The sequence below is a fragment of the Trachypithecus francoisi genome, unplaced genomic scaffold (assembly GCF_009764315.1).
Source record: "Trachypithecus francoisi isolate TF-2019V2 unplaced genomic scaffold, Tfra_2.0 Lachesis_group4, whole genome shotgun sequence".
Classification (NCBI taxonomy): Eukaryota; Metazoa; Chordata; class Mammalia; order Primates; family Cercopithecidae; genus Trachypithecus; species Trachypithecus francoisi.
The window spans coordinates 67,794,782-67,808,600 of NW_022681469.1; the positions used below are offsets into that span (position 1 = coordinate 67,794,782).

General features: G+C 34.7%; 2 protein-coding genes across 5 annotated transcripts in view; one reads left to right on the forward strand and one right to left on the reverse strand.

The window, feature by feature from the left end:
- Nucleotides 1-12,571, reverse strand: part of ABCB1 (ATP binding cassette subfamily B member 1) — a 220,523-nt gene extending 207,952 nt beyond the window's left edge. Inside the window, exon 1 of the mRNA XM_033193869.1 lies at nt 12,326-12,571. The gene's annotated coding sequence lies outside the window, so the exon portion shown is untranslated. The remainder of the gene's footprint in view (nt 1-12,325) is intronic.
- The window catches only part of RUNDC3B (RUN domain containing 3B), a 205,555-nt gene that overhangs the window by 78,992 nt on the left and 112,744 nt on the right, over nt 1-13,819 (forward strand). For all 4 annotated transcript variants that reach the window (XM_033193874.1, XM_033193877.1, XM_033193876.1 and 1 more), the window contains one exon: nt 9,717-9,802. In XM_033193874.1, the coding sequence (XP_033049765.1) occupies nt 9,717-9,802 (86 nt within the window). The remainder of the gene's footprint in view (nt 1-9,716; nt 9,803-13,819) is intronic.

The window sequence follows — 13,819 nt, forward strand, 5'->3', positions numbered from 1 at the left end:
CGAATTAATGCAGTGACATCAAACTGTGCAAGTAGTCTTGAGTTCTTCCCCACCATGCAGTCAGTATTTTCTTTTAAAGATGGTTTCAACTTAAGAATGACCATGATGGAAACATTAATTCTTATTACATCTCAACTTTGAGGATTTGTCTTTTTAATATCCTGAGTTAATAAAATGGGAAGTATGCATAAAGCATTTCTGCAACGTACTGAAATATGATGGTTACTTCAAGAATAACACTTGTACAATTCTTTGAACTGTGAGCTGAACTAGATATTTTTTAATGTAATATAATTTTACTGAAAAGAAAAACTTATAAACCATAATTTTTTGGACTTAGGCATTTGGCAGATATTTTCTCAGAAAAAAACAGAAGAAGAAAGAAGTGAGCCTATTACTTCAAGGAAACAGCTGACAGTATTTGTTGCCAATGGTGAAATTAAAGCTTTTAAGTAAAAACTAGAATTTTCGAAACTTATATTCACCATCTTAAGCTTCATAGCTTCCCAATTTAGAAAAGCTTTTATAAAACATTGATGTTAGGCCGGGCACGGTGGCTCAAGCCTGTAATCCCAGCACTTTGGGAGGCCAAGACGGGCGGATCACGAGGTCAGGAGATCGAGACCATCCTGGCTAACACGGTGAAACCCCGTCTCTACTAAAAAAATACAAAAAATTAGCCGGGCGAGATGGCGGGCGCCTGTAGTCCCAGCTACTCGGGAGGCTGAGGCGAGAGAATGGCGTAAACCCGGGAGGCAGAGCTTGCAGTGAGCTGAGATCCGGCCACTGCACTCCAGCCTGGGCGACAGAGCGAGACTATCAACAAATTTATTTTTAAATTATTTAATTAATTATGTCAACACAATTGGATAGAACTGCATAACTTGTATTTTCCAAATGATCAATTCATGGAATTACAAAATCATGTATGGGTAAAAAGATCAATTCCAAGTGCAAGGTAGGTTAGTAGATTTAATTTACTAGTATGAAAAAGTCATTAATATGATTACAGAAATGTATCACTTAGTGAGTTTTGATCTAGAACAAAAGATAATATCTACACTTATCTGAAAAGACTATTAAAAGATTCCCTTTCCAACCATGTATCTTGTGAAGCTAGATTTTCTTAATATACTTCAACCAAAACAACACATTGTAACAGATGGAATGCAGAAGCAGATATCTAATTCTCTTGTATTACGCCAGACACTAAAGAGATTAGGAAAAAAATGTAAAACAGAGATACTTTTCTCACTAATATTTTTGCTTAGGAAAAATAGTTATTTTTCATAAAAATATGTTATTTATGTTAACATATAATGGGTTTATTGTTATATTTTGTTTTGTTTTGCTTTATATTTTATTTTATTTTATTTTTTAGAGGCAAGATCTTGCTCTGTTGCCTGTGTTGGAGTGCAGTGGTATTATCACAGCTCACTGCAGGCTAGAACTCCTAGGCTCAAGTGATCCTCCGGCCTCAGCTTCCTGAGTAGCTGGGACTACAGGTGCATGCCACCATGCCTGACAAATTTTTAAAATTTTTTCTAGAGATAGTGTCTTTCTTTGTTGCCCAGGCTGGTCTAGAACTCCTGGCTTTGAGCTGTCTTTCTGCTGCAGCCTACCGAAGTGCTGGATTACAGGCGTGGGTCACCATGACCGACTTGTTATTTTTGAATTACCTAATATTTAAGTTTCCAGTTTTGACTTGTGATACAGTAAATTTGGTAGATATAGCCTACATAAAACTTCTTTGGGGTCCTCAGTAATTTTTAGGATTGTAAAATGTCTGAACTATTAAGTCAAACAAATTGAACATCCCAAAACTGAAAATGTGAAATCTGAAATGATCTCAAAACTAAAACTTTTTGAACACCACTATGATGTTCAAAGAAAATGCTAAATGGAGCCTTTAATGCAAATATTCCAAAATCAAGAAATACTCAGAATCTGAAATACTCTTATCCCAAGCATTTTTGAAAAAGAATACTTAACCTGTATCAGCTTTTTGTATTTATTTTTATTGAATTGTCAGAGTAGCTTTACTATTTTGACATTTATAAATTACAGAATGAAAGATTAAGTAGAAGATAAAGATTGAAAATTGATATTTACAGTTTTAAGATGAAGACATCATTCATTGTTTCACAATTATAGATTTATAAATTATATATCTATGTAATAAGCTAAAGTATAACAATTATCTTTCCAAAGTATAGTTTCCAAGTTTTTTGTTCTTGCATCCTTTTTTATTTAGGATTTTTTTTTCTTTTGGAAAATTTTTGTTCAGCAAAATTGATGAAGATATGTTCGAATTAAATATTTTGTAAGCACGAACTGAGTATATGTTTTAAAAACCAAAATCTATAATGTTTAAATGTAGTGACATAATTAGAAACACAGGTAAAACATTTTTAGCTCCTTAATATGAAAGTATATTTTTGGATACAGTTAATAGCTATGATTTTTGTCACCTTTTTGAGACTATAACTATAAAGTTCACTTGCTAAAGCCACTGCTCCTTCCTGCCAGTCTTCAACCAAGGGGTTGTAGCAACAAGGAACTTCCTGCTTCAATATCTTTCAACTCTCTCAGGCTGGATCAGTTTTCTTCTCTGTCTCACATGTTTTTAAATCAGTACATTTCTTCATTTGTAAAATAATTATAGTTAGATTTTTTTTAATTAAATTTTTCCTTCAGATATTTAAATCCTATTTTTATTACATATTTACAGATGTCTTTTTTGTCCCAACTATTGTCCTTTGACGTGTTTCCTCAAACTACTGAATTTTTAATTCATTTATTTACTTTTTAATATTTGAACTACAGATTTTTAAAATATGCAGTGTGAATTCCCCTTTGCATCTTAGTTGAGTTTTATCAGTTTTCCTTTTTTTTTTTTTTTTTTTTGAGACAGAGTCTAGCTCTGTCTCTCAGGCTGGAGTGCAATGGCACGATCTCAGCTCAGCTCACTGCAACCTCCACCTCTCGGACTCAAGCAATTCTCTTGCCTCAACCTCCCAAGTAGCTGGGACTACGGGTGTGTGCCACCACACGTGGCTAATTTTTGTAATTTTGGTAGAGATGGGGTTTCACCATATTGGCAAGGCTGATCTCAAACTCCAGAGTTCAAGTAATCTGCCCACCTCGGCCTCGCAAAGTGCTGGGATTATAGGCGTGAGCCACAGCACCCAGTCTCAGTTTTCCTTTATGTTTTCTTTATGACTTAAGAATTGTATCTAGGTTTCTTTTTGCTAAGGTTTAGGCTAAGGTTAAACATTAGCTGTAATTTGAATAAATCAAATCTATAAGAAAGTATTCTAGATGCTACATAAACGTTCTCATTTTCAAATCAAAAGTAGGAGAGAGGCCGGGCGCGGTGGCTCAAGCCTATAATCCCAGCACTTTGGGAGGCCCAGGCGGTCGGATCACAAGGTCAAGAGATCGAGACCATCCTGGCTTACACGGTGAAACCCCGTCTCTACTAAAAAATAAAAAAAACTAGCCGGGCGAGGTGGCGGGCGCCTGTAGTCCCAGCTACTCGGGAGGCTGAGGCAGGAGAATGGCATGAACCTGGGAGGCGGAGCTTGCAGTGAGCTGAGATCTGGCCAGTGCACTCCAGCTTGGGTGACAGAGCGAGACTCCGTCTCAAAAAAAAAAAATAAATAAATAAAAATAACAAAAGTAGGAGAGAGGAACATAACAGTATATTCTAAACCCTTTCAATAGAGGGGAGGATATATTTATAAAACTAGCATATCCCAAAATACAAAAAGTAATTAAGAAGTTAACAAACATTAGAAATGTAGCATTTGGACCTGGGTAGAAGAAAGAAACCCAAACCCTAGCCGACCAACTCTCTTAACAAGGCTCTTGGAACTAATTCCTGCACAGCAAAATGTTATCCAGCAGAGATTTAATATTTATTCTGTGAAGTATTGGTATTGAGTATCAAAACACCATAGAACAATCATGTTCCAAATCCTGCATTTATATCTTTGTTTTGCTCAGGCCTCAAACAGATTCCATTTAGTGGGGAAAGAGAATTCTTTGAGTTGCCTGGTTATGCTGGGAAGAGTCTGTGGAAGAAGATTACCTTTGTCTTTATTAATTGCAATGAAAAGAGCAGTTTGTTTAATCTACTCAGTAAGTCACATCTGTCACGTGCCTGGATTGAAGGATTAAACAGATGCCTCAGATGGCAGGTTTATTGAGGCTTAGAGGTGCAATCTTGAATGACTACTAGCATAGTGTCATTTTACCTTGACATATGTGAAAAGATATTTCAGAACTGAAACACAGCTAAATTTGCCTGGTGAACAGTATACAGCTCAGTACACTTTATCACAATTCTATCACGATTATCTGTCCTGGTACCACTTAGATTCATATCATAGAAGCTTGTCACCATGGACAATCTCATACTTTTGTCTAGGTTAAGATCAATGGGCCAGGCGTGGTGGCTCACGCCTGTAATCCCAGCACTTTGGGAGGCCAAGGCAGGTGGATCACCTGAGGTCAGCAGTTCGAGACCAGCCTGGCCAACATGGCAAAACCCTATCTCTACTTAAAATATGAAAAATTTATGGCCAGGCGCGGTGGCTCAAGCCTGTAATCCCAGCACTTTGGGAGGCCGAGACGGGTGGATCACGAGGTCAGGAGATCAAGACCATCCTGGCCTACACGGTGAAACCCCGTCTCTATTAAAAAATACAAAAAACTAGCCGGGCGAGATGGCGGGCGCCTGTAGTCCCAGCTACTCGGGAGGCTGAGGCAGGAGAATGGCGTAAACCCGGAAGGCGGAGCTTGCAGTGAGCTGAGATAGCGCCACTGCACTTTAGCCTGGGCGACAGAGTGAGACTCCGTCTCAAAAAAAAAAAAAAAAAAAAGAAAAATTAGCCAGGAGTGGTAGCGCATGCCTGTAATCCCAGCTACTCTGGAGGCTGAGGCAGGAGAATCGCTTGAACCCAGGAGGCAAAGGTTGCAGTGAGCGGAGATCATGCCATTGCACTGCAACCTGGGCAACAGAGACTCCATCTAAAACAACAACAACAACAACAACAACAATGAAATGCTAACCATTCCCTTTCTCTGCTAAGTCTGTGACTAGTTTAGCCTATTTTGTAAAACTTAAACACAGCCTAACAATAGAATAAAATATTTAAGTTGAGGATCATGTTTGTAATCTTTGTATCTCCAATACATTTGCAGCTATTTTGGCAGTCAGTCAGAGTACTAGAAAATCTCATCACACAATTTAGGGGACTATTTTTAGGCCTTTTTTTGCATTAATCTTCGTAATTTCCCCTACTCCAAAGATAGTCTTTCAGGGGCCTCAAGTAAAAACCTGGAGTGTTTACAGTTGCCCTTCACCTTGTTTGCCCTTGAACTCTAACCTCTCTCTCTCCAGAACTAGACTGTGAAATCATCAATCAGCTGTTTTACCTCTTCCCTGCTTTCAGCTTTGCTTATGGGACTTTGCTTTGAGCTACAGATCACTTAAGTTGGCAACGACCCCATAGGAAAACTGCATGCACAACTCCAGGCACATTTGTCTGCAGTTCAGCGGCAGTTCCAAGCTCCAACTTATGTTTATCTGCCCAAGGAAATAAAAATCCCCACCTCCACCGCTTTCTGCTTAGTCTCTATACCTAGGATGTGAATAGACAAATAACTTTAGGCTAAAGCCAAGATGGATGTGCGGCTCAGCTCATGTAACATCCATCTCTCCAGGACTGTGGCCACTCAAGTTCTCATGCCTTGGTTGCTCTCTTATATCTTAAATTTGTTACTTCGCTTATTTTATTCAACTTTTATAGTTGTTCTCAGCAGTAGGTCCCTCTAATACAAGATATTCTGTTATCACTGGAACCTGATCGTTTTCTTACCTCTGGGATCAACTCTGTTTTAGACTCCAATTACACCCTTCTAAATAAATTCTCTGCTTCTACTCCTCCCTTCAATTTATTATCCCTTCAGCACCAAGTTGATCTTATAAAATGCAAATCAGATTACAATATTCTATCAATTAAAAAAACTCTCAGGTAGCTCCCCCACTGCACTGAGAATAACATCTGAACTTTTAATCATGGTCATATCTTGTATTCTGCACCTTGCTTACCGTGCTCAGTATTTGCACAGCAAATTTGTTGGATGGAAGGATGCATGGATATATGGATGTCTGATGTGACTAGCATATTCAGCAACTGGTCTAATTCAACAACAGAAGGAATGTACAAGATAAGCAACCAGAAACCTAAGAAAGCCAAATCTAGCTAAAAACAAGAACTGCTATTAAATCTACTCTGGAGAAAGGTAGCCTCAGAGTTGCTGTAAATTTTCATAGAGAATGTCCAGTATACAGTAAAAAATCATCAGGTACATCAAGAAACAAGATTGAATGACTGTAATCAAGAAAAATAAAAAAGACAATTGAAACAAACCTATGGGTGATAGAGATTATGGACTTTTAAGCAATTGTAATAGGTTCAAGAAAATGGAAATATGAATATTATGAGAAAACTGAAATACATAAAATACTAGATTATTGGAATATGTTAAAATTCGAAGGCCAGGTGTGATCACTCACATTTGTAATCCCAGCACTTTGGGAGGCCAAGGTGAGCAGATCAGTTGAGCTCAGGATTTCAAGACCAGTCTCGGCAACATGGTGAAACCCAGTCTATATAAAAAATACAAAAATTAGCCAGGTGTGGTGGTACGCACCTGTAGCCCCAGCTACTTGGGAGGCTGAGGTGGGAGGATCACTTGAGCCTGTGAGGCCGAGGTTGCATGCAGTGAGCTGAGATCGCACCACTGCACTCCAGCCTGGGTGACAGAGCAAGACCCTGTCTCAAAAAAAAAAAAAAAAAAAAGAAAGGAAAGAAAAAAACAAGACAAAACAAAAAAACAGATAAAACTACAAAATATACAGTCTTATACACACAGAGGAGTTATACTAAATTGACCATTTTCTGAGCCATAATTTATCTCAGTGAATTTCAGAGGATTGAAATTTTATAAAGTATGTTCTCTAACCACAGTGGAATTAAGCTAGAATCAAAAACAAACAAGGAAAAAATAACAAGAAAATGTCTATATGAGTGAAACTGAGGAGAACTGCTAAGTAATCCATGGATGAAGAAATAAATCACCGTTGAAATTGAAAAATATTTGGAAAGTACTGATAATGAAAATACAACATATAAAAAAAAAACTTGTGCTTAGAGGAATAGGCTTAAATAGGCTTTTGTGTATTTTATAAAAGAATGGAAACTGGAAATTGGTGATCAAAAGTTTCATCTCAAGAAGCTGTGAAAAAAGATATACATTAAAGTCAAAGTAGAAGGAAAGAAATAACAGTAAAAATTCAATAAAATTGAAACAAATATGTAAGAAAATCAACCAAACTAAAAGTGTTTTTAAAAAGATTAATGCAATTTATAAGCTTCTAGCAAGACTATTCAAGAAGATCAAAAGATAATATAAATTACCAATATGAGGAATGAAGAGGCCAAGTGTGTATATCTCACAGACATTAAAAATCCTGAAAAAGGATATTACGAATAACTTCACATCTATTATATAAATTTGAAAATTTAGAAGAAATGGGAAATTTCTTTTAAAAAATTACCAAAACTAACACAAAAAGCGTGGAAATATCTGAACATCTAATATTTGCTAAAGCAATGTAATCTATAGTTAAAAATCATCCCATTGCAAAACCCATTTTTAAATTGTTTTCTTCTTACAGGTTTTTAAAAATTCATTGTATTTTATGGATAAGAGTTGTCTGTCAGATATTTATAATTGAATTTTAATTTTCCTACTCTGCTTTTTTTTTCTTTCTTTTTTTTTTTTTTAACTCTCTTAAATGCTGACAGCTCATTCCCTGAAACAGGAAAGAAGGTGGAGTGTATAGGTATTAACATAATTAGGCTGGTCAGTTTGGTGGTAGTAAAATGAGTTTCTTCTCTTCTAATTGTGTCTGTTTTTCATTTGTGCATAAAGTAGGGATAGTGTTGTAACCTAACTCACACAATTACTGGGAGAATTACTTATCTTCTTAATGTATATAAAGCTATTAAAACAGGGCTTAGCACATATTAATTACATTTTTAAGTGTTGACTACTTTTACTTATTTTTTCATAAACCTTCATTTTATGGATCACTATTACCAACTGAAAAGGTCTAAATTCCTTAATCTAGTTTTTAAGTTGTTCTACTTCTTGACCCAAACAATCTTTATAAGTCTGTTTATCTTCTGTGCTAGTGAAAGTTCCGTTGTTAAAGAAAGGAAACCGTTAAAATTAGCGCGACTTATCCTTACAATATAACAATTTCATACACATTCAAATACAGGAAACTAAATGCAGCCCAGTTTTGTGTGGATTGAAATTAATAAATCAGGAAGGAAGATTTTCCCTACATTTCTTATCTAGTAACAGCATAGACTCCTGTGCTGAATTTTCTCTGGAGAGCAATTTTCCTGACTTCATTGGTGAAATTGTAACCTTTTAATTCAAGACACCACTATTAGTTTCTGTGTCTTTTAGATGAAATTTCAAGAGAGAATTTTGAGACTACTGGCCAGCCGGTAGCTTGTCTCTTCCTTCCTCGGTTCCAATCAACCACAGCTAAGCTAAAAGGGATGTTGAGCTTGATAGGTAAATTGACTTGCATGCTAACCACACCCATATTGTTCATTTTCTTCCCAGTAGTAGTACTGCTGCTTCTAGCCTGCATTCTACTACTGCCTAGATTGACTCCTTTGTGACTTTTCCTATCCCAGAGTTTGCTGAATTCACTACACTTGTAGATGTTTCTAGAGTATGTTTTTTTTTTCCTTTCTGGCAGTTGACAATCATGTATATTGATTAGTGTCACCTTTATACTGCCATTGCAGTGTTTTGATTTTCTATATATTCAGTCTTCATGAAGTTTTTTAGAGATTTGTGAAAGAGTTGAGTGAAAATGAAAATAATTGAATTATAAAATTCTTACTTACAAATATGATCTCTTATATTCTTTCATTCTAAATAGAAAGTCCATAAGAAAATTAATTACATTTAATAAGAATTGTCTGTTTCTGTGATTCTGTGCTAGAATTGCTGGCTTCTGTTTTTTGTTGTTTGTTTTTCTAGTTTAAATATTTGGTAATAGCTTTTAGAATTCTCTGGGGACACCAAATTCAATAACTCATGATTTGGATTCATGATAAATCATGAAATTTGGATTTTATTACTAGTTGTATAAAACTTCCCACTGGAAGGACAGGATTGAAAATTTTGTTAAATAAGTGATGTTAAGACTGATTATCTTTATTAATGAGAGAGAACTCTGTTTTTCATGATTTATGAGAGGGCTCATTTTAATTAGTTTGTTGATTTGGGGTATTGAAGTAGAGAGCTATATAATTACATTATGTAATTCAAAAGAAGTCTCTAACCCAAGTAGCTCAGCATTAATGTTCTGTCCCTTCAGAGGACAGAAAGTTAGTTTGACATGCTGTACCCTACCTATTCAGAAAAACAAAATATATACTCTAGATAATCAAAATTTGTCTATTTTTATCTACTTAAATATTTTTCTTAGTTGTTATCAAATGTATATTTTGAATGGCTGTTTTTACATATTAAAATACTTATATTTTTGATGGCACAGTGACAAAATATTTTTTTAATTTTTTTTATATTTGATTCTTTTTTCTTCCTTTTAGGGTAGAGCCTGGATCAGAGTAGCACTCATGGAAAAACATTTATCTGAATACATCTCTACAGCTCTGAGAGACTTCAAAACAACCAGGTTTAAAAGTCCTTTTAATTTTCTAATATATATTTGAAAGAATCACCTAAAGACTTAAAAATCAGAATAGGATGAAGAATCAGTTTCTAAAATCTTCAACCATTTTATTTCCTCATTTTGTTACTACTCAGATAAATCCACTGTTTCTTAGGAAAATGTAATTTGTCAACTAAACATACATCTACCTTTCTGTAAAAAGATACACATTATACGTGGAATATCCTTTTTCTAAATCATTTCTGATTCGTACTCTTTCAACTCTTGAAGCTTCATTCTCCTCATAGACTATTCCCTGATGGATTTGAAGATTTAACTATGAAATTTCAATAGCATCTTTTTTATTTTCACCACCACAGTGTTTCCTTATTTTTTTGCTTGTAAAGAATATAAATTGGCCAGGCACAGTGGCTCACACCTATAATCCCAGCACTTTGGGAGGCCGAGGCTGGCAGATCACCGGAGATCTGGAATTCAAGACCAGCCTGACCAACATGGAAAAACCCCATCTCTACTAAAAACACAAAATTAGCCAGGCATGGTGGTACATGCCTGTAATCCCAGCTACTCGGGAGGCTGAGGCAGGAGAATAGCTTGAACCCAGGAGGCAGAGGTTGTGGTGAGCCGAGATTGTGCCATTGCACCCCAGCCTGGGCAACAAGAGAGAAACTCTGTCTCAAAAAAAAAAAAAAAAAAGAAAGAATATAATTAGTAATTTATTTAATTCATATGTATAATTAATTTTTGCTTATCTTTTTAGGAAAATCTAAACCATCGTTTTTCTTGGATTGTATAAAGATGACATCCTGTGCCATGTGAAAAATAGGACTTTGTTAATTTTTTATGATGGTAGAAAAAGGTACATATTAGGACAACAGTCATTCCTAATTAGCACTCAACTACTAATCTTTATTTGTTGCTGTTGAAGAAGCCACTTTTCTCCATATCAAAAGTATTTGTAAACGAAAAGGTTTAATAATTTTAATAACTTAGACATAAACTGTTCAATGTAGTAGCCACTAACACATGTCATATATAAATTTAAATTAATTAATATTACATAAAATTACAAATTTAATTTCTCAAGTGCTGTATCACATTTCAGATGTCCCATGGCCACATGTAGCTCACGGTTACCCAATTGGACAGATTTAGAGTGTTTTCCTCATCACAGAAGGTTCTGTTGCGCAGAGCTGCCTGAGATATTTCTAAATTACCATTCTTTTCTCTACCTCATTAATCATATTTCTGAAAGAAGAGAAAATAATTACAACTATAAACTAGTTTTGATATAAAAAAATAAGCACAAAGAAATCATATCTCTGAGATCTTAAATTCCGTATCCTAATGCAGGGTTTGACATTCTGGATTTGGAGAAAATCTGGGCATTTATTATGACACATTCTTTCAACTAACTAGCTGGTACTAATTAAGTATCTTTATTTAGTTGCCTCTATTTTTCGTGGTGATATAATAGTAAACTTTTAATTTTGAGATACAAAAAATATAATTGTCATGATTGCAAGTTTGACCAGAATAGGAAGACTTTTAGCTAAAAGAAATACTTGCATAAAGTACATCTGATATATACTTATTTAACTTCTTTTCAAGCAATGTGACACTTGAGATATTTCCCAAGATAAACAGTGAGATGATGATAAACCCTTAGACATTTGAAATGAACTTTATAAAATGAAACATCTGTTTATCATAACTAAGTTTCATTATGAAACTTAAGCATTGAGGATACTAAGGCTTTGAAAATGAAAACAAAGAATAGTATCAGAATCTAGTAGCTCAATTCTAAAAATCCTATGTTAATTAAATCAAAATCTAGTTTGCATAGTAATCATTGCCTGTGCAATTACAATATTGAATCAAAGTTATGATAGTCTTTTCCAAATAGAAATTAAATAATTAATAATCTCTCTAAATTGTTAGTCTTGTTTCTTAGTTTAAATGATTGGGTGGGGTAGAAATAGTTCTTGAATAGATTATTTTTAGAACAAGTAGTTTAAATATTTAAAGGAAATGCTTTCTGCCTTGTTCTTACGTGTTAACCATGCTTTTTCATAGAAAGGAAATGATTCAGCTCTAAAAAAGTACATGAAGTAAAAATATTCTTGTAACAATACATAAACATACAGTCTTCAAACAGAAACATGGCTTAGCATACAATGTTCATATATATATGTCTAATACATAGATATATGCACACATGCATATAATATTTATACATATACATTTATTGAATAATAGCATTTAAATGTGAATATAATGGCTTTGTAACTCTCAAAGGAAGTAAGTAGGGAGTTATTTCAGAATTTTTATCTTACAAGTTAACTAAAAAGTGTGGAAAAAAATCTTATTTTTCTCCCTCTATTTACACTATCTTTTTTTTACTGAGATGAAACCAAAGAAATTTCTTAATTCTAATTAAATTTGATTGCAAACTTCTAGTCAAGACAAATATATTCATAAGATTAGATTTGTAAAATACAAACAATTAGAGTATTTGTACCTTACCTTTTATCTGGATGCTTCCTGAAGTAAGTACTCCTAGAAGAATGAGAAATGATCTCTAATCTTTAGGAATCTAGAGAATATCTGAATAAAGTAGATTTCTTCATGTTCTACTCTTCACAGATAAAGAGTAATGATAGCCTTTAAAATAGTAATGCAAGTGTTTATCCCAGTACCAGAGGAGGAGCTTCATGAACTAAGGCAGGCAGGCTTGAAAGCACTAATCAGTGAAAACCCAAGGATAAGTTTGGGTGGAGGAAGGGTGGGAGTAGAGATAAAATAAATTTTGAATGCATGACTGTGGCTCCAAAGCATTGAAGAAATATGTGTGATCTTTTTGCTAAGGTGTAGGATGTCTTAATGAGCAGTTGTAAAAACGAACAAAAACTTTGAAGAGTTACATGGCTTAGGGGTTGGGGTATAATTGGAAAATAGCCAGAGTTGAGAAGCTGGCAGAGTGAAGATTAGAATCTAAGCTAAAAAAAAAAAAAGAGAGACTTGTTTTGGTAGGTTACTGGGAAGACCTTCAAATGAGAACTGACATAAAAACTGAATTAATTTGTTCAAATTTTTAATTTCTCTTTACCCACAGACTAAAAAATAATTAGTAAATTTAAATTGAAAATACTATATGATATTTCAAACACAATTGAAAATGTATCAAGAATTTGAAGTAAAAAATTTGGAAAATATAAAGATAAATTAGCTTTATGGAAATTCATTTGTTTACTTTGCAATTATATCACAGTATTTAATTTATAATGAAAAAGTTGTGTTCAAAAGAAATATTAATTTTCACAATGTTTTAGCACAAATCGAAGGAAGCAGCAAAGTATAAAATAAAACTTTGTAAATTACTGAGCTGTCACAAAGAGAAAAAATTGAGTTGACAAACACTTTTCTCAATTACAGAAAAGTAAACAGAATAGTGATAAGTAACCAAAATCTTTTAAGAGTTAAGAATGCATTTTGGAATCTGAGTATGTATTAAAGTTTTACATTATTAAGATAGAAGGTACATTGAACATAATAAAAATTAACACTTTGTGTTTCAGAGGACACCATGACGAAGGCAAAAAGATGACAAACAGAATAGGAGACAATTTTTACAGATCATAATCTGATAAGGCAGCGGTCCCCAACCTTTTTGGCAGCAGGGACTGGTTTTGTGGAAGACAGTGTTTCCACGGACCGTGGTGGCAGGGAATGGTTTCAGGATGAAACTGTTCCACCTCAGATCATTAGGCATTAGTTAGAGTATCATAAGGCACATGCAACCTAGATCCTTCACACGTGCAGTTCACAGTAGGGTTCTTACTCCTGTGAAATCTAATGCCTAAGTGAAGGAGCCGGAGCTCAGGTGATAATGTTCACTGGCCCACCACTTACCTCCTGCCCTGCAGCTCCAGTTCCTAACAGGCCATGGACAGGTTCTGGTTCATGGCCCAGGGGTTGGGGACCCCTGTGATAAGGGTTTTGTATCTACAATGTATATAA